General features: G+C 37.7%; 1 protein-coding gene across 1 annotated transcript in view; it reads left to right on the top strand.

The window, feature by feature from the left end:
* The window catches only part of LOC129728603 (mucin-2-like), a 71,807-nt gene that overhangs the window by 45,286 nt on the left and 3,744 nt on the right, over positions 1–22,777 (top strand). Inside the window, exon 2 of the mRNA XM_055687051.1 lies at positions 20,235–20,529. Within this exon, the coding sequence (XP_055543026.1) occupies positions 20,237–20,529 (293 nt within the window). The 5' untranslated portion in view covers positions 20,235–20,236. The remainder of the gene's footprint in view (positions 1–20,234; positions 20,530–22,777) is intronic.

Raw genomic sequence — 22,777 nt, 5'->3', positions numbered from 1 at the left:
TCTCTGTGTTCTGATGTGTACTTTCGATCAACAATTAGTTTCAGTGCAGTTGATGCGTGTAAATCGGTTAGGAAGAAAAATATCACTTACATAGCAAAAGACACAATTATGGGTCACTTTTGGCATTCAACATCATTTAGTCTATAATATCGTCAAAATACATAACGCAAGTTATTTTATTGTTGTAAAAGCTTGATAGTATTTTTTTTTATTCAGTCTTGATGCATTATCACGTAAAAGTAATAAAAATAGTCAAAATATGGACTGATCCACAATTGTGCACCGCAAAATGTAACATTACTACAATTATGGGTCACTTTACTCATTGCACCGAGCACAGTAATAGTTTATAGGGACATTTTCAACTCAAAATCATTTCAATCGTTTAAATGAGGTTACAAGTGAATTACAAAAAATACCACTGCTAATGAAAATTGTTCAGTTTCTTGAGAATAGACGTATTTGCGTAAAAGTGACCCATACTTGTAGCTGACCCATAACTGTGGAGGCACTGTAATTGAAGGTTAATAATTTGTGGCAATAATACAATCATGCTGTGCTGGATTCTAGCAATCAAATTCTGTCGCGGTAAAAAAATTACTTTATTTATTTACCAAATCCTCCCCACTGTTGGGGCAGCACAGAGGCTACGATCAGCATAACCGATTTTCAGCAACAAACTGCACTGTTTGAACGCATTTTCAAAGGCAGTTAATTCGACTATGCAGAACTGATATGAAGTCGATTCAATCAATCAGCATGGAGAGAATTTCGTCGTCTTCCAGCTACTTAGTTGCAACATGATGCAACACGCAACAGCGAGCAAACGAAATCGCTTGCTTGATTACAAGCCGTAATACTAAACGGGTTAGAATCGTTGCGTGTATGAGAGCACCATCGGTGTTTATTCGCTGGATACAAAATTAAATGCGAATTGTGGAATAATTCGTCTAACGAAAATTACAGAATGGGAAAACAGAACGGAAAGGCGTGGCCTATTTCCTAGCAACTTTCGACTATAAAAGAGTGTTTCTGGTAAAACCAACTACATTCATTAGTAGGAAGGTAAGCTGGCTGGACCGTCCGGTCCGGTCCGGAGCGCGGTTCTTCTCAGCGTGTGTCGCCAGACTGCCATTATCCCCTCACTGTTGGCAATTTAAATCTGTCGCGGCCGTCTAATTTACTAAATGTGGATTAGCTTCCACAATGCATGTTGTCCGTGTATCTTAATTCCCCCACTGTGAGAGCAGCACAAAGGTTGGCGATCAGTAACCGATTTTGAACAGCAAAATGCCTTTTTCAAGGCAAATAAACAAGTAATTGAAGGTTAATAATTTTCTGGCATCCATACAAGCAGACATTCTGTGCGGGATCCTAGCAATCGAATTCTGTTGTAGTTGTCTATTTTTTACTCTATTTAGTTAGTTCCCCCACTGTTGTGGCAGCACAAAGGCTGCGATCAGCATTACCAATTTTGAACAACAAACTGCCCTGTTCTGTTTGAACGCCTTAACAAAGGTGATTAATTCGACTTTACAGGAATAAATTGAAGTCGATTCAATCAATCAGCATGAACAGAATTTCGTCGTCTCCCAGCGAGCAAACGAAATCGCTTTATGGTTACAAACCGCAACACGATACGGGTTAAAATAGTTGCGTGTGTGAGAGCACCATCGGTGTTTATTCGCTGTGTACAAAAATCAATCAAACTGAACAGAAAGGCGTGGCGTATTTCGTAGCAACCTTCGGTTATAAAAGAGTGTTTCTGGTAAAATCAGCTACTACATTGATTAGTCGGAAGGTGAGTTGGTCAGTTGTCAGCAGTAGCAGCAGTTGTCAGCAGACTCAGGAACAGCGGCTTGCAGTGGATAGCAGCGGGTTGCGCCTGTGGCTGCCTTTAAATCAAACAAATCACTTGCCCGGTGGTTGGTCACCATATCTCAGGAGCAGCGCGGCTCTTCTCGCTTCTCAGCGTCTGTCGTCAGACTGCCGTTATTGCCCCACTACTGAGGCAGCATAAAGGTTGCCATCAGCAAATCCAATTTTGAGCAGCAAAATGCCTTTCTCAAGGCAAATAAACAAATATTTAAAGGTTAATAATTTTTTAACAATTCAAGCGAGCAATCTGTGCTGGATAGTAGCAATTTAAATCTGTAGCAGTCGTCTAATTTACAGAATGTGAAACAGCTTTTACAGCTCGTGTTTTCAGTGTCTTTATTCCCCCACTGTTGAGGCAGCACAAAGCAAGCATTAGTAGATTTTATGACTCATTAATGTAACACCTACAACCAGACTTCCTGAAATCTCGCTCGTACAAAAAAGAGACAATGCGCTTTGAGCTACAAGTCTCGTTTCTCATGCAGTCGTTTTGTGCTGTGCGCCACATGCGAGCGAGAGAACTTGCAATACGTACGAGCCATGCCTCGTCGCATGGAATTTCTTTTGCGACGTACACGAAGATATCTCGTCTCTCAACGTAACGAGCGCGGTGCATGGGCGTTGCGCACACGAGACAGCTTGCGCGCAAATTCTCGTGAGCTCGTCTCGCGAGCTAGTTTCACATATTGCTTTGAGCTGATGGCGCAAGTGAGAAATTGATTTTGCCCAGAGGGGTGAAGACAGGAGATTTTATGTGATTTATTATTTACGGTGTTATAGGAGCTTGCGTCAGAGCACTGTTTGAATAATGAATGGTGTGTAAACTAATTCATTTATTTATCAAATCATATGTTGATTAAACCTACTTTTGTTAACAATAATGAAGAACGTTTTGTTACCATATTTATATATTATTTTCTTTGCGAACGGTATAAAAATGCATGATATTTTTAACTGAAACAAATATATTAGATGCAGAGTGTTATGTTGGTTAACGTGGAGATGCTGTGAGTTTCTGTCGTCGTTTAAGATGTCATTGACTATTATATAATAGAAACCATTCCAAAGACAATCATATTCAGTTTTGTACTTATAAGATTAGATGTGATTTTTAATTCGAATACAAGCCTTTCGGGAGTTAAAAATAACAGAACCACTAAACCAATATAATCAATTTTATATTTTTCAATACATGTTGGGGGTTAAGGTGTTGGATAGAATTTTCAAATGAGGTATAGATATTGCAAATCAGATATATGATTCTAGAGCCACATTAACTCTAGTGCGACTATATATACTCGTATTTATAGTAATCTGATCTTTTTTTTGCTGTTAGGGGGATATTACCTTGTGCAACGATGTGAACTTTGGTAATAATCTTAGTAATATTGTTTTATGAAATTTTCCAACTAATACACCTCCAGAAGGGTCTGAGGGCTCATACTGTATCGAAGACACAAATCTTTGAGTAACTCTGGGAGACGCGTTGCTCGAATCATGTCGCTGATACATGATGCTTTCGATACCGGAGACGAAAATGCAATTCAATGCTACGGTGTTATATTATCTAGTAAATATATGTTTTATAATGTGCAACATGGAATTTATGAATGAATTTCAACCATTTCAACGTTCGATTCGTCAAATGCGGTGTGTTAATCCTAGAAAGATAGTCTGCGTCAATTTGAGTCCTGAGTGTTATCATGCCAAATGTCCTATCATCATCGAATATCTACCATTTTTGATTTGGCTGAATCTCAGCACACGTACCTGACTTAAACTGAAACTGAATATTTTTCGCGGGCGGGCAATTTTTTCAGACTCACGAGAATTTTTTTGAAAGAGCATAAGTATATTGGTATATGTTTGATTCAAAGCATTGTAGCTCAGAATCCTTCAGTTGTACAAAATAAACTGTCCGAGAATGAATTGCAGGGAACTAATAATGCTTATAAAAAAAATACACCCCAATAAAACCTTTTTTGGTCAAAATAAATTATAAACAAAGACCTTATCTTAATGGACAAACAAAAATTAAGAGTTATTTTTTTTTCTCATTTTCTTTTCGAAGAAATCCGAAGTTATAACAAAATTTCTGGTTTAAATTTCAGGATGGTGGAATGAAATGTAAATATTTTTATTGAAGGTAAACTTTTATAAAAAAAATCAAATTAAACATTTTGCATTTTGGGCGGAGGCGGGCATCGCACTTTTTGGACTAACATGTCTATCTAAATAACTTATTTTGTGAAAAAAGAACTGAGAAATCCGATTTTGTAACCCTTTCCCGTTCACATGATTTAAAAATACTTTCGGGTGAATTTAAGCAAAATACTTTGTAGACCAATTAAAGTGAGTGTAAAATATTGATTTTGAAGAAAAAAGTTAAATTTGAAATGGTGCTTCTTTAAGCACAGCAGGGACTTTTTTATTCATGACTCAAAATATTATCCCTAATATTTAACTATTTGAAGTATTTATTAAAAATGATTTAAAAGCGGAAGAAAACCAGATGTAATTTTCCAAGAAAAAAATAAAGTTTATGATTTTAAGAGGTTTTAGTAAACATTTTCAATCAAAAAGTTCGACTAGCTTTTGTTGTCAAAGCATTTGTTTATAAGGTTTACTGCCCATAAACGCATAAGAGTCACACTGCCAAAAACGTACAACTGAGTAAAACGCAGTAGACGCAGGTAAACCATAGCATTTTTTCCTTCCTATGGATTCAATCAAAGAAACAAAAATTTAAAATAAGCATTCATCCGAGGTAAATATATTCGTGCAGAATATTTTTATATGCAATGAGGTCATTGTTGTTCCGATCAGTACACTTTATTTAGTCTTTAAATGAAAGTTACCATGATTTTCTGCTGATTGGTTAGAGCTCGGAGCCGGTTATGCGTTTATTCGTAACGTGGGCCTGACCAGAATCAATATTTTTTTCATTATTTTAGCAACAAACCTAACTTTTGTTGTAAATTTTCGAGAGCACACGTAATGTAAAGAAGTTTCTAAGGTTTATCTCAAAAGTGATGAAAACTCACATGGGACTGTTATGCATTTATGGACAGTTTAGAAGAATGAACAAAATCTTAGAACATCTAAGAATCGCCGAAACATTACAGAAAAAGTTATGGACAAAAAACTAAATTTGAGGGGTGTTTTCCTTTCATTCAGTACTCGGTTGGATACAACTAGAAACAGTTGAACTCTTATGAGTAATACATTTCTTTTGACAAACTTTCAAATGCATACAGTCTGGTTTGCTACTATTTGCAACCTTCGCAGAAATATGGACTCAGAATATGGTTATTTTCAGCAAAAAAACTAGAAATATCTTTACAACAAATAAAAATAGCAAACCAATATATTCTACAAAAATGCAAGGTTTAGCAGAATGAACAAAATCTTAGAACATTTTGAATTGTTTCGACGATTACAGAAAAAGTTATGGCCGAAAAATTAATTTTGAGGAGTGTTCCTCGTAAAACTCTGCTTCGTCATATCAGACGTACAGTTAGAAGATTACAGTGTTCAGCAATTCTTTTTCTTATATATTTCCCTACAACTTTGCTGAAAAAAGCAATCTGGTATTTTGAAAATTAGAAAAAAATAGTTTTTATATCTAACTTCTAGGAGGATTGATAAAAAAACCGAAAATGCCAAAAGAAAGGCCTTGTTATATGGAATAAACTTGCTGAAGACACTGGGTACATACAATCAATATTTCACAGTCGAATCTAAAACGATCACGGTTTTTGACGTAGGACTACGTCTAACCGCACTATATCGAGATACATTCCGCGAAAACTAAGACCAAGATGTAACGTCGGAATGAAAGATTTCAAACGGTTATACTGATGTAACCACATGATGGATCACAATAATCAATATGTCGTTGAATTGATAAAATGATGAACAATTTCGTGATTCTTCAATTTTCATTATCACTTCATTGTTAAATAGTGAAAATTGAATAAAAGTTTCAAGGTCGAATTTTCACCAACAATTTACCAATCATATGCGAGCACGCCTGGCACAGACTTCATGAACAGGCACCAACTGCCTGCTGTGATATCCGTATAGCAGTGGCAAAAAAAAATTGACAGAATCTCCCCGTCCCAATAGGTCAACTAATGTTAGCTTCCATGAGCCTAGACTATTTTGATGTCTTGAAGGTGAAGCTTTTTCGGAAAGTTCGTAACCACCTCCACTATCAGACAGTATTACGTTCTGCTGTTAACAAATATGTTAATGTTAATAAAACTGATGTCTTGAAGGAGAATATGATGGCACAGGCAACAGTACTGCACCGAGCAATGTATGAACAGAGCGCGGGTCACTCGTCATCTATCAGTGCAAAAAAACTCGATATTCATGTTTGTGCAGTCAAGCCAAGTGAAAACTACATTACCGCTGTTGACGCACAGTGGGGCGTGGAACACAATCGAATTGCCGTTTGAATTGTCTTCTTCTTCTTCTTCTTGTTTCGTATAGCAGCAAATATCAGAATTCAATCTGGTTTTTCGGGTGCCGCAAAAACGCTGCGCCGCTGGGGACAACAAAATGCGTTGTTTATTTTTGAACTCTACACTCTGCTTTTTTCAGATTTATTTAAATATCTGAATATAGGGTATTTAAAAGACAAGAGAAAACCAAAATGCTCCGTACAGATCTTTGAATTGGTAGTTAAACGAGTTGTACTGATGGTTATATTTTACTGGCTAAATGAATTTAGTCCAATATGACAATACTAGTTGCATCGCGCGGTGGCGGTATAGAGGAAAATCGAATTAATTTCATCTTGATATTAGAGCTCCGACATTAGTATTTGTATTTTTCAATTGAAAATTTTTTTGAATTAGCATTTGCAAGAAAATATTACTTTCCATAACCTTACTTGTAATTGAACAACGCTATGCAAACATTAATTGCTGAGGCTAATATTGTGCATCACTCTAGCCCAGTTTATTTTCGAAGATAACAGACACATAACTTTCAAATATGGTATCTTCGTTGTTCTTTGGTATTTTGAAACTGATCATTTTTTTTCTGATTGATTCTGTATACTGATAATAATTGAATGCTAACATGTTCATGAAATTCTATGTCAAATTCAAATTTTCTGTGAGTATACATTTTCTACTAAAACTGTGATTCGTTATCGATATTTTTTCCACGAGCTTGTAACTGCAAGAAAAAAATGTGACATCTTTGCCGCTTTGTGATCGGTGAGTGAGCCAACTTCAACAAGACAAAGAGATATAGAAGGAAGCTTAATTTCTACTAAATCGTACTCAATTTATTATTTTATAGAAGGTTGCCGTTTCGCGGATTAAAGAAAATTCGCTGTATTAGATTGAAAGGTATTCATCAATGGTCCAGAAACCAAATTTAGGGGGAAATGTGGGTCTAGAGCTTTATAGCAATATTTTAGAGAAATACTTTTTTCTACAAAGTTATAATAATAAAGCGCTTATTGAAAAAGTATCAAAAATAAGGGTGACCAAAATTTTCGATGGTATCAAGTATCTAACTTTTTTATTTTTGTAGATAGGAAACCTTGTTCTACAATTTTATAGCTCCAATAATTTTAAGTAACTTTGTAAAAAAAAAGTTTTTTTCTGAAACATTGCTATAGAGCTCTAGACCCAAATTGCCCCCTGATTTTGGTTTACTGGACCATTGTGGATGTTAAAGAGAATATTTTTTCTTCTAAGATAGAGTGCTGAGCAAGATCGCGCCAAATGACCTATGGTCGAATATCGACCATTTTTGATTTGAATGAAACTTTGCACACGTATTTGGCTTAGCAAACTGTGCATTTTTCACGGATTGAGAGATTTTTTACACCCATGAGTTACATTTTAAAAGGGCGTATGCCTTTTGGCATAAGTTTTATTCGAAGCATTGTAGCCCAGAAACGGTTGGTTGTATAGAAAAACTGTCTGAAAATGAGTTGTAGGGAATTGAAAATGCACCATAAAAAAATATACACTGTACAAAAAAATTTGTTTGACAAAAAAAAATTTAAAATAAACATTAAATTTCAATTAAAAAAAAAGAGTTGAATTTTTTTTTATCCTTTTTTTAAAAGAAACTTGACGTTAATACGCAACTTTTAAAAAAAGTCCAGTATGGAGAAATGAAAAATAATTTTTATATAGTAGATTAATTTTTTATAAAAATTCTAATTTAAACATTTTTCAAAATATTTGTATTCTGATGATTTCAAAAGATGCAGAAAGTCATTCTGAATCAAAAAGCTCTTGGTAGTAAACATTCTAAAGGCATCTGTTTTCGAGTTATTTTAAATTTAAGCGCGAAAAATTATAATTATTTAGGGAAATACACGTTTTTCTTAATTTGTCCATGGTTCTCCAGCAAAATCCATATGTTCATTGGAATGCTTGATCAAAAGTATACAATTCATTCTTTGACAACAAAACGTTCGGATTATTAATAAAGCGCTGTACCTTAGCCTACCTACACGTTCTCCCTTGCCGAATGTTTTATAAAAAAATATGTTTGTCGTGCAACACTACCTACTTGTTCACTAATAATAACTGTTTGTTAAGTACGCAACCAATAACTACTGGGTACCTGTTTCAACTGGGCTACTGCTGGGCTACTACTGGGCTATCTGTTTTCGTATATAAATACGTTTGCACTACTCCAAATGTGTTAGTAACAGTTTGCATTTTGTGAAGATGAATAAAGTGAAAATGGAATACACCAAGCCCAAATGCTGTAAACCCTTTCCTGATCAACGGTGCTCATCAAGCTTACGCAAATTAAACGAAAACGTTATTGCAAAATTAAAAATATTGAACAGTCAAGCTCATTTTAATACGTCTTTATCAATTTGTGATTCGTGTAGTTATTGGAATGATAGTCAAGCCACCATTCATTCCTTCGTTGTTTACTATTCAGAATCTGGAACACTTAAGAATATCAGCTTCATCATAATATCGGAAGTACTCCATCATGATACTGTTGCGGTTCAGGTTTTCATTGCCAAATGAGTTTTTTGAAAACAACAATAGAGTTGAAAAAAGCGATATTAATGTCTGATGGAGCTGCCTCACAATATAGAAATAGAAAAAACTTTGCAAGTCTTTGCAAGTTCAAAATAAAATATAACGTCGATGCAGAGTGGCATTTTTTTGCGACTTCTCATGGTAAAGGCCCATGCGATGCAATTGGTGGCATATTAAAACGAATGGCAGGAAATGCAAGTTTAGCTAAAGAACATGAACATCCCATTACAAGCGCAAAAGAATTGTATGATTGGTCTAATCAGAAAAGTAATAAAAATTCATCAAAAATGTCATTTAGTTGGGTATCATATGAAGAATATGAACAAGGAGTAACAGAATGGAGCAATATTTTCAAAAAATCTATAATAATAGCTGCCACACAAAAGTATTACTCTTTTGTTCCAATTTCAGAAAATAAGATAGAAACGAAGCTGTTTTCAAAAGATGACGAATCATTTACTTATAATGTATATAAAATATAAGGTGAAACTAGTTCTGTAAAGTATCTATGTCATAAAAAAATATGTTCCCAAGATAATAAAACTCGAAAATAAATATTTGATTCTTATATATATTTATATCACTCAGAACATTTAACTCTTTTCTTGAGAACCGTTCGCCCAATCGTTTTGTTGTCAAAGAATGAATTGTATATTTTTGATCAAGCATTCCAATGAACGTATGGTTTTTGCTGGAGAAGCATGGACAAATTAAGAAAAACGTGTATTTTCCTAAATAATTATAATTTTTCGAGCTTAAATTAAAAATAACTCGAAAACCAATGCCTTTAGAATGGTTACTACCAAGAGCTTTTTGATGCATTGCATCTTTTAAAATCATCAGAATACAAATATTTTGAAGAATTCAAACAATTAGAATTTTCATAAAAAATTATTCTACCATAAAACAATTATTTTTCATTTCTCCATACTGGACTTTTTTTTAAAAGTTGCGTATTAACGTCAAGTTTCTTTAAAAAAAAAAATTAAAATAAATTCAATTCTTTTTTTTTTTAAATTGAAATTTCATGTTTATTTTAAATTTTTTTTAATTAAAAAAATTTTTTTGTGCAATGGATATTATTTTTATGATGCATTTTCGATTCGCTACAGCTCATTCTTAGATAGTTTTTCTATACAACCAACGGTTTCTGGGCTACAATGCTTCGAATAAAACCTATGCCAAAAGACATACACCCTTTTAGAATGTAACTCATGGGTGTAAAAAATCTCTCCACCTGTGAAAAATGCTCAGTTTGCTAAGCCAAATACGTGTGCAAAGTTTCATTCAAATCAGAAATGGTCGGTTAAATTTTCGCGTATTTCCAGGCGATTTGAAATGATTTTGCTCTTCTGCAAAGAAATAATCACAATGCAGACTCCGTTCGTTTTTGGCAACACGCCAGAATTTTTTCTGTTGCCAAAATCGAACCATGCCAATAATGAACGGTTCTTTTTTCATGTTTTGTTTTTTGACTTTTTAAATGGTTAAAGACGACCTTAACAGTAGAAAAGGCCACCAATGAACTAGTTTTAGTTCCAAGTCGTTTGAGTTGTCGCTTGATGAATTTGGGCTGACGACCTAAATACATGGTATTACCACCCGAATCAAAATACCTTCCTTTTGGAAGATTTTGAGCTTAAATTGGTTAAAATAAATCAAGCAAACTACAAAAGTAAAACAAGCTAAAACTAAACATAGCTTCAAAATAAAATGAAATAAAAATAATTGCAGTCCTACGTCAACTATGCGGTCGTGTCTTGGATACCACCCTCCTACTTTTTGAGTTTAGACCAGTGTGGGTTGCTTTGAAAAAAATTTACTATTTTACTTTATTTTGCTAACCAAGATCAAGTGTTCATTAACAATTCACTTTGGCCCAAAAAGTTTAAAAAAATACATAGTTTGCCAAGTCAAACACGAGTGCAAAGTTCCATTTAAATCGAATAAAATTGACTTTACCTAACAGAACCGCACAAAATAAGTATTACTTTGAGCCTGGTACACGAGAAAGTCTCACGAGCTCTGGCGCACGAGCTGTATCATGTATGTACAGTACAGGCGTCTCGCTCAATTCGTAGTGCGACGAAACATCGCTTGCGCATCGCAATCCGAACCGAAAGAGAAGCGAAAGAGCAACCTGCAAATCGCATGTGACGTTGTCACGTCTCGTCGCACGTACATGGAAATTCTACGAGCGAGAGAAAGATTTCTCTCGTCGCTTGAGAAAAAAGTACGTGCACAGGAAGTCTGCCTACAACAATGCATTTGTTAATAGTGTGCGTAGTTCTACGTCAGTTCTGCGGTCGTGTTTTGGATACAACCTCCTACTTTTTTCAATAATGCTTTCCTGAGACGTTGCCGACCCCGACTACGTTCGATTCCCAACCACCACGGCTTTGGTTGTTACATTTTGAACACTTTGACCAATTGAATGATTTCGATTCCCATGCTGGGGCCGGAAGTAGCTGATGATTTCCATTTCTAACGGTAGCTGGTTTCTGGGCAAACTCTTCCTTGCTATCCCAGTAATGGATGTTACTAAGCAAAAATTCAATGGAACATTATTTTACATCTTACTAGATCATACGAACTCGACCAATTTGTTGACAGACAATTCAGTTGTGTTTTTATTTGTTGAGTAATTGAAGTATAAATGAGGGAGCTGCGTAGCCGCAAGGTTACAGAGTCCGTTTTGTCAAGGAAATTCGGGGGTTCGAATCTTAGTAGAATCAGGCCATTCGATGTTCAAAACGACTTCAAGCATGGGTTTATTCTCAGACTCCCTACCAGTTACCCTTCCTCTACGCTGGAACCTACAATACCTTTGCGTGACTTCCTCTTAACAAAAAATAAGTCCTCAATAAAACTGGCCAGAAGGAGGCCTGATGAAACTTCTCCAGAGAATTATAATTGGTGATATTTGGCAGGAGGAACGACGAGCCAGTAAGCGTGTAAAAGGAAGGGTAGCAGCATTACACACAAGCACTGATAAAAAACTTCTCAATAGCGGTATTGCTTATCATTGAAGTGCGGGCATATCTCACAATAGATCAACAATTCTGGTTGCAGTGAGGAAGTCCATACAGGAAAAAAGGGTAAATTATTCAATTCACAGTAAATCACAAATAATTTGAAATCACGTTTCTTCAGAGCCAAAGTTTTTCCCCGTAAAATTTATCATATTTTATAGCTTTATAGCTTTACGTTAGATACCCATTTTTGATAGTTGAATATCAAAAGTTTGAAAAACCCTCTTTCCAAAGGACAAAAAAAATTCAGCAGAATAAATTGACTGTGAACATTCGAAACAATTTATTTTCTTATATTTTGAACATTGGGGAACCTGCAAAAAATATGGAAGGATTGGGTTTAACTAGACATATTTTTCGAGTTTTTATCAATAGGAAACGCGATTTTTTGTTTATAATACCATTTTCTGTCATTTAGAGGGTGAGCCCCCTGACTTGATGCAATTCTGGGACGCCCTAGTGTTTATACAGTAATTACCGTTTGAAGTCATTTATTCCGATGTCATCCGATGTAGTTGTACGAGTTGAAACCGCGTTTTTCCGTCTTTTCTGAGATATTTTAGATTTGAGCTATAAAGATACATCTATGTACTCATAACTCTGGATTTTCTATAAATTTTAAAACGGGTCTTTGTGGGAGGAAACTTTGTAGTAGTGTCGTTTGCAATCAAAACTCAAAACTGCAAAATTTCGAGTTATGCCAGTATTGAATTCAACTGACGATATCACACATTGTATGTACATTGCACGATGGTCCAGAAACCGAATTTAGGGGGAAATTCGGATCTAGAGCTCGATAGCAACACAAGACAATTTAATTGTGAAAATTTAAATAAAAAATTTAGAGCGAAAAATGCGTTTTTTCAATTTAAATCGGTTATCTTGAAAGATAGAGAAACACTTTTTCCTGCAAAGTTGCTTGAAATAAACGGCACTATAACATTGCAAAACAACTTTTACTTCTGAGCATGAGCATGATGAGCATGATTGACCGCCCGCGGTTGCTACTCCGTTATTGCCAGATCAGCTGTAATTACACAGAGAACCAACAGATGATGCTTGGGACTAACATTCATCTTCAATGTGAAAAAACTGGTGACCTTAATCTTTATATTAGGCAATACCAGCGCCGGCCGCATCCGAATGCAGGTCAAAAAATGAGTGTGTATAGGAATATGTTGACGTGATACTCGCTTTATTGGAAGCCGAGAACACCTCTGCACTTCCACGAGAAATCACTGGTATGTTGGAGAAAAGGTTAAGGTTTGCAGCAGGTTTCGTTTTGGTAAACGATGCGCTGAGTTCGAGTACCGGGTTCATAATAATAAATATCGCACGTACGAGTTCATTATACCTTCTACGGAAGTCATAACGCGATCAATATGTTAGATGAAGTAACACCGCAAAAATAAAGCGCACGCGAGGATACCGGACCTATGACTCAATCAAGACCGACTCAAATATTTGAACATCTGTTTATGCAGTTATTATGCAACTACCGAAACGTATCTCCCATTGATTGATCTCAGCTGACTACACAATGTTACGAAAGCTACAAGAGTTGAGTCCACGTTAACGCCTCGCGACTCCTATCACTTCTTCGTGAAGTGACCCTATTTATATCGAAAATTATAACACGGTTATAACCAATCTGTAGAAAATACGACCTCATGAAAGGTATCGACGCGAAGTCTCTAGATATTCGGTCACCCGGGCATCTGGCTTTGAGCCTAACAGGTCGACTAACGACGTTTCTTTTATACTGTTCGTCTGTTCTAAAAAAGCGATTTTTTGATTTGAGACCGATTTAAAGCAGTAATAAACTAAAGAGTGTTGTAGGGTCACGCACAGGTAAGTGTGGTACATCCTAGTGAAACGCAAAATGGTATACCACACTAAGTGGACGATTCGAACTAAGATATCATAAAACTCTCCCGGGCCGGAGACGCGTTTTACCAAAGCATTATGCACGACCGCTCAATCCCCGACTACCGACGGAGACGCTCGGGAGCACGATAATTCACGCCGATTCTCTATTAGCTGTCGATGCGAGTGTTGCCTATCAAATAGAAAAATTGGCAAAGTTTCATGCATCCAAAGCCCCAATAATTTGAAAAATGCAGATACGCAGATTGACCAAAATATATATCTTAAGTTTGTTGACAAAATGCCGAACTAGTCATTATTGGGACATAGTATACAAAAACCTCTGTTAAAAAACTAGACAAATCGAAAAAATTGAATTATAAGATTTCGACTTCGACTAGCAACAATGCACCATACTCTGAATTCCACAATCCACACCAGTACTCTCTGGGTGACGAGTTCAAGTAATGTTACGCGTTATGTTGGCTCATTATTAAGCTGAGCAATAGGGACCTTTTTGTCAAACGACATGCGTAAAAGCATAAGTAATGTCGAACTCGTCTCCGCGGCACGTTCACACCCGGACTACAGTTTTGTCCTGTACTTTTTTTTTCACTTTCCGGACTATACTTTTTCTGTATCCGACTACACACTTTATCCTAAACTACACCCGAAAGAAACAGGGTGCAGTCTCAAAACACTAATAACAAAAACAAATGCTCTCAAATGCCGTACGAAAAATATGACAACTGAGTGTAGCGTCGCTTGCGTGTTCGTTTTCGTGCTGTAAAGTGTAGTCCAGAACGGTGTAGCACAGCTGCGGAAACGAGCTTGACACACCATTACAGTATTCCTGAACCCTTTACAAAATGCCAGAACAATTATTATTCATTTCACCGTTTTGGATCTGCGCCTATAAGAATTTAGCATATTTAACAAAACTTAGCTATGGCGTAAAAATAATTATTCAAAAGCTAGTGAAGTCATAAATAGAAAAGGAATGACAATGGATATTAAAACATAGTCATCAGATATATTTCAGTTCGGAAATTCAGGACAATTTTAACATTATGAAATATCGCAAAATAGATAAACAGCAATCGTCTGGTACACCTTTTCATGCGGTGCATAAATGAATGACAGAACAGTACGAAAATGCTACGCTGTGGTAGCTACACATGAAAGATGAATTCGCCATTAAATGACGCACAAATTCATCGCTAAAAAATCATACTGTACTACACACACTACAACACGAAATATATATATATATATATATATATATATATATATATATATATATATATATATATATATATATATATATATATATATATATATATATATATATATATATATATATATATATATATATATATATATATATATATATATATATATATATATATATATATATATATATATATATATATATATATATATATATATATATATATATATATATATATATATAAATCACAAGAAGGTTGTATGCAAAGCCACAACCGCAAGGTTGAAGTAGAATACTTTTACAAGAAAGATAACCTGGCTGCTTGCGTGTCAGTCATTTTTTCTAGTAAATAAACGTTGACCGTTCATTGGCAGTATTGTAATTTCTCTTTGTTTGATATTTTGAATGAAGTTCATTGGTTATTTTTAAATTTTGTGCAAATGAGAAGTTGAAGTGCTGCCGAATTGTTATATGCACATTTAATACGACATCATTAAACGGGAACGGAACAAAGGCTACGGTTATGCAGAACGCGAATGACGGCGCGATGCGATTCGCTTTGCCGTGGTGAAATGTACAGCTCTTTTTACGGTGAAGTAGAGCTTTACATTTCAACACATTTCGTCTTGCCGAATCGCATCGCGCCGTTATTTGCGTTCTGCATAACCGTAGCCAAACACTAAGCGACGCAAACACGTTATAATAGTCAGAGTATGGATTTAGATGAAGATAATTAACTTTGGATTATAGCGCAAAACGAGAAAATATTAACTCTTCAAATATTCATTTGTGTTCTTCAAACTTCAGTTGTTCAATTTAATATCTGATGAAATGTTTGTTTATTATCTGATGAAGCTCTTATATAGGCCAAATGATGCATTCCCAATTTACTTGGTCCATGATTCTGCCGACCGTGCTTGGGAAAGCGCGGTATAACGACTAATCAGAGGTCGAATTTTGTGTTTTGACAAGGCTTTAGAGTTTTCAATAGTACAATAGTTCGAATGATAAAATTGCAATTTCATGCATTTGGTAGGCATCTTAGAAGATTTTCTAATCGATTGCTGCAAAAACGACGGAAATCCATCGAAAACTAACCGATTTATTAGCATTTGAAATTTTTCTCACTTTTTTCAGTTTTAGATTTTCATTTTACATCCCTATGTAGCCGAACTTCCTGAGAGAAGTATTCTAATTCAAAATTAAATCTTCATTAATTCATTTGTTGTCCTTATAAGGACAATTGTTCAATTTATCATTGATAGTGAGGACTAAGGCGCACGGTCAACACAATGAGAAAGGTGTTTTCACATTGAAAACTAGACACGGCTTTACTGGAGGAAGTGTTGGCAAATGCATCTACCGCTAATCCCACCGCTATCATAAGAAAGCGCGTCGTTTCATGTGGGGAATATCAACAACGAAAAATGACGCGCGTCTAAGCATAACCCGAACTGTTTCGCCGTGCTGCTCCCATTTACCTTTACATCGGCCTCAGGAAAGTACCGGCTGCATCTGCATCTACCGCTGAGGCTGTCACTATACTGCTATTGGTACCAAAAGCTATTAACTCTTCAAATAAGTGTGTTATTTGTTCTCAAAAGAACAATTGTTCAATTCAAAATCGGATTTACGCAATCGCATCTCTGTAATATTACCGACAATAATATTCTTTTAAACAAACTGATACAACTGTCCCATTAGGCCTCTGCCATAATAGACGCGAAAAGCGACGCGAACCGATTCGCTCAGCTGTAGGTTAATGTACAGCCATCAGTAGAGCTGTACACTAACCTACGGCCGAGCGTATCGGTTCGCGCCGCTTTTCGCGTCTACTATGGCAGAGGCCTTAGAGAAAATTGCTGGCTGATGTATTCACTTCATGCAAGTCTGCTGCTGATGCTTCCCGCTACCACACTGAAACAGCATTTTAGTGAAGGGAGTGTCGTTGCATCAGCTGACCCTGCTACTATCGATGCTGATATACCCGCTGCAACAGCTACGCTATAAATAGCCATGCCACATCTGCTTCTGCTGGCCCTGCTGCTATCGATGGTGAGATCCGCTGAAACTGCTACGCTTATTCGCGGCCATGCCACAGTTGTGGCCGCTATCCGCTATCAATGGTACCCACTGCTCGCTCCCGCTGCTGCTAAGGGAGGACTGCTGTCGTCGCTGTTCAGAACTACTATGAGCGGCTTCGCCTAAAACAGGCTCTTATATAGGGATGAAAATAGGAATGAATTATTTTACGTACGTGGTGGAATGATATAACTTGTGACTTCATTCTGGTTCAGAGCGATCATTTGATAAGCTCCACCTCTTTTTTCAGTTTCTAAAAGTTTTTCCTCAGTTTCGTAGCAAGGATGCACAAAAATGATTTCTTGTCGAACCGGACCGATAGCACTCTCATTGGAGCAACAAAATAACATGTTTTGTGTCGTGTTGCGCAGCTTTGTTGAAGAAAATGTTCCCGTCCCCGTGTCGCATGTAAGCAGATTATTGCGTTCAGTAGACAGTAGATAGTGTATCCAGCGAATAAACACCGATGGTGCTCTCACACACGCAACGGTTTTAACCAGTATCTTATTGCGGTTTGTAACATCAAGCGATTTCGTTTGCTCGCTGTTGCGTGTTGCATCATGTTGCAACTTGGCAGCTGGGAGACGACGAAATTCTGTTTATGCTGATTGATTGAATCGACTTCATATTAGCTCTGCATAGTCGAACTAACTACTTTTGTGAATGCGTACTAACAGGGCAGTTTATTATTCAATGTCGGTTATGCTGATCGCAGCCTTTGCGCTGCCCCTAAAGTGGGGGGTTTACTAAATAAAGTGAAAATTAGACAACTACAACAGAATTTGATTGCATTCCGCACAGAATGTCTGCTTGTGTTGATGCCAGAAAATTATTAACCTTCAATTATTTTTTTATTTGCCTTGAAAAAAGCATGTTGCGGTTCAAAATCGGTTGCTAATTATAACCTTTGAGCTGCCCAAACATTGGGGGAACTAAGATACACGGACAACATGCACTGTGGAAGCTATTTCACATTCAGTAAATTAGACGGGTGCGACAAATTTAAATTGTTAGGATGCGACACAGAATGCTTGCTTGCGTTAACAAAAAATATTAACTTTCAATGGCTTGTTTATTTGCCTTCGAAAAGGCATTTTGATTTCCAAAATTGGATTTCCTGATGGCAATCTTTATGCTGCTCCAACACGGGGGGAATAATGGCTGTCTGGCGACACACGCTGAGAAAAACCGCGCTACTCCTGAGACGTGGTGAACAACCACAGGGCTAGTGCTGCTGCTAAGGAAGGACGGCTGCTGTTGTCGCTGTCTAGAACTATTATGAGCGGCTCCGGCTGAAACAGGCTCTTATATAGGCCAAATAGCATGTTTTCAATTGCAAGGTATATGATCCTGTCGACCGTGCTTGGGAAGCAAGCATATAACGACCAATCAGAGGACGAATTTTTCATTTTGACAAGGCTTGACTATTTTCAATAGTACAATAGTGTGAATAATAAAATTACAATTATCTTATTTTGGGAAGAATCTTAGAAGATTTTCCAATCTATTGCTGCAAGAATGAAGGAAATCCATCGAACACTAACCGATTTATTAGCATTTGAAATTGGACATATTTTTCACTTTTTTCGGTTTTAGATTTTCATTTCACATCCCTATGTAGCCGAACTTCCTGAGAGAAGTATTCTACTTCAAAAAAAAACAATTTGATTCTTGTCGGTGAAAACTACTACCTTCGAATCATTTATAAATGAAAAAACATGTCTGTAAATGTATGCACTTATCTTAGCCATTGAATCAGCTTTCAGCAAACCAAACATGCCTCCGCTCGCACGCAAACAAGTATAGGCAACTTGTTTCTATGGTTACAACTGCCGCTCTCTCAGTTTCTGCCTCTCAGCAGATCGTGCCGTCGGCGGAGAATAAGCTTGCACACTACCGTATCAAAGGAAAGTCACCAACACAACACTGCGCTTTAAAAGCAGCAATTTGCTAGGCGACAAATTGTGAAAAAAAAGGCAATAAAACTTTAAATTTCCAGATCGTTTTACTTCCAAATCACTTTTAAAACACTGTTATAACACTCGAAACACGTTTACCCACAATTACCACACGAAATTCACAATTTATCGTGCTATATACCACAATAAAACGCGATTACCACGGACACAATAAATAAAGCGTCTACACACGTCGCCAGCGATGCCAGCTCCTCTTTGCGAAACAACTTTTACTTCTATTTACAAAGATAAAAAAGTTAGATACTTGATATCATCGAAAATTTGGGTCAGCCTAATATTTGATAATTTTTAAATAGGCGTTTTATCATATGTAACAAGTTTTTCGCTAAAATAATGCTAGCGAGCTTTAGATCCAAATTTTCCCCTATATTCGGTTTCTGAACCATTGTGCATTGATGGAGGTGCATGGCAGTTTTCAACAAAGCCTTTGAAAAATACTGAAATAGTTAACAGGTCTTTGTGTCCTATTTCTTTCATAAAATTATACTTGTTTCAAAGTAATACATAGAAGTGAAGTACTTACGTCTTTGCTCTTTTAGAAGATAACTCAGCACAAAACGTCTTAACCAAGCCAAGTGCCACAGAGGAAAACCTTTTTTTTCTTGTTGTCTGCACTCATTGTCTCTCTGCTGGCGCCAGCTTTCATAATGGAGGTTACTAGGCAGCTGTAGATATTTTGACAGTGGCACCTCCCAAGATTACTTGCTTGCTTGGATTACTTAATAAATCATAACGATGCATGCGTGTGCGTTGATCGCTTTCATTTAGCAAAACGAGCAAAACGGAAAGTGAGAAAATTGCCGAAAGTCATTAAACACTGGAAAAGCTACCAGTTTCGGCAGATTTCTAATGATTGTGATTGAATAATTTTGATTTGTATTTGGTGTAAATCGTGTGCACATTAGATATTTCGAACTCATACAAACAAAAACTACTAAAGGAGTCATGGCCGATCAGAGGAGTCAAAACGGGTGATGGAAAGGCCATTTAGAGAGCTGATGGTAACCTATTATGGCGCCGTTGCCTGGTTTGAGTTCGTTGTCCACCGGTCAATTATAGTGCGATATTCGCGGTTGATTGTTTGACTGATCGATTGTTCTTTCTTTCTGTCCCATTAACATTCCAGTGATGAAGTACAAATCGCTACTGCTGCTTTGCAGCCTGTGGCTAATCGGACCGGCAGTGGGTTTGCCAAATCGGGAACCAATCTTCAGAAATAATCCCCTGGAGGTAACGGAAGAGCTCATCCCAACCACCAACGCTCCGCCACCGGTGGATGAAGAACATCACACGACGACCGGAGCGAGCAGTACTGCCGCGCCTACAGCAGCGGCACCGTCCTCTCCGTCTTCCCCGACAGTGGTGACCCCTACGAGTCCAGCTCCGTCGACGGCGACGCCAGTGAAGGAGGAAAATGGCAGGTATTATATACATTATAACGACGTTCTGTCGAGTGAAAATTTGATTCAAAATTTCCTAATTAAAAACTTGGCTAACTTTCAACAAGAAACCGTTGGCGCCTTTAATCAGGTGCTTCCTTCCCTTGCCGAAGAGCCGAACACGTTGCGATCGGTTTCGCTGCCCCTTCCTGTGCGGGTGAATCCAAACTGGGATCCACCGGAAAGACCGGAAAGCAGTGTTAGCAGTCTGCCACCGTATCATTTCACCCAGAAGAAACCAGTGATCCACAAGGTGATAACCAAGTGGACGGATAAACCACAGGATGTGTTTAATGTGGACTATACCGGCCAGTATGGGATTGTTACGCCCAGCCATCTGTTGGCGAACTTTGGTTCCACCAGTGGAATTTACAGTTATCCTTCTTCCACTGCCAGACCGGTGATTATTGTCGCTAAACCAACTGCGGGATACCACGATCAGGTGTTTACTAATCAGATAGAATTGGCTTCGGTGGAGAGCTTGTATACGCCCGAACCGGTGCGAGATGTGTACCAAGAACCATCCAAACTGGTGGTGAAGAAAAAGCATAAAAAGAAGAAGAATAAACCTAAGAAACCGGTGAAGCAACAGGAGGAGATCAGCGATCCGGATCGTCCCGATCCGGTTTACTGGGATCAGGTAGAGCAAATTGAACCGACTGGATGGCAACAGCAGCAGCAACAGGCTGATCCCTATGACGATCAGGGCACTTTAAAAGATGAAGCGATCGTTGGTGATAGTATTGAGTGCACCGGTGTACGTATTACAGTCAATGGGAAGGAGGCCTGTCCGGATATTGAAATAACAATAAGTCAAAAGCTCGACGATCAAGCGATTAAAAATAGTGCCTTGTTAGTGCCACCGCCAATTATTCCACCAGTGGTGCCAGCAGCCGATCCAGTAGCGGCTGTTGCTGCTCCCATTGCCAACGATGCCACGCTGTTTGCAGCTCCGGCTGAATCTCTATCGATTCCAGCGATTCCCCCAGTATTCCCGGCCGCACCAATTTCATCCTTCCTGACCAATCCATTGAACAATATAATGAACAACATTGCCAAGCCGGTACGAGGCACCAGCCCAAGTGGAAGTGGAAATAAAAAGCAGAAGTTTAAACCTCACGATGAGAGTGGCGAAAGTTTTGGTTCCCTGGTACCGGACACTTTCAACACTATGGTTGGCATGTTGGCTGCCCTGTCCGCGTGGACACCGATGAAAATTATCCTGATGGGTATGGCAGCACTGCCTATGATAGCGGTGATCATAGGCAGCGTAGGTTATGGTATGTACATGTACTCGAAGTTTACACCGACAATCAAGAATTACAGTACGATAGTGGTAAAGAAACCACTTCCGCCAATGCCGATGCTTCACCGGTGGTATAATCCGCCTCCACCGGCAACGGCGGCTAGCAGTCCTTCCGGCTGGTTTGATTTCGGTAATATCTGGCCCGGCTTTGGGCTGGCAGACGATCGACGGAGTGTTAGAAAGCTCTCGCGAAGTACGTCAAGGCCTAGCCTCCGGCCAGAACGAAAATCCTCATTAAGTCCCTATCGGGGACATAAACCACTGAAGGGCCGATGAAAGTTTGGTTAACAGGGTCGCAGTAGGCCGTGATGCGTGACGCGTGTCAGCTTATGGCAAAGGAAGGTAAGCTTTCGCCCAATATTCGTTTGTGGATTGTTTAAAGTGCCAAGTTTGGAAAGAGGAATGTGAACAGAATCAGAATTCTTCAGTCAATCAGGTGAATCGATGTGCAAAAAAAAAACCCAAAACGTAGCGAATTTAATGGTTTCAGAAACATAAAAAGCCGAAACGGTACCGGAGGAGTTGAGTGCAAAGGAAGTTGAAAACAATTAACCCGGAAAAAGTAGTATACTTAATAACACATTAGTCATGCAGACTTAGTCTGCGTTTTCCCAGCCTCTTTCTATTTCTCTCACCTAACTGTGCCTGTTGTCTAGGCGGTAGTGCTCTAATCAAAACCCCAGAAATGCCCTCACAAACATTATATTTCTCTTCGTACAATCACATGCATGTTGCTATTAACTACTCCATGTAACTTTCCTCCCATTACAGTACATATTGTTTAGATTTATCTAAGCGAGCTTATCGGAAACAAATTTCACACAAAAAACATACTTGCACGCACACGTTCACACACATTCACAAGCATAACAAACTTGCTAGTTCCTCGTAGCAACCCAATCACCATTAGTTTGATAGGATGAA

Source organism: Wyeomyia smithii, chromosome 3 (assembly GCF_029784165.1).
Source record: "Wyeomyia smithii strain HCP4-BCI-WySm-NY-G18 chromosome 3, ASM2978416v1, whole genome shotgun sequence".
Lineage (NCBI taxonomy): Eukaryota > Metazoa > Arthropoda > Insecta > Diptera > Culicidae > Wyeomyia > Wyeomyia smithii.
Note: the sequence above shows the minus strand (reverse complement) of the source record. Positions and strands in the feature narration are given on the sequence as shown.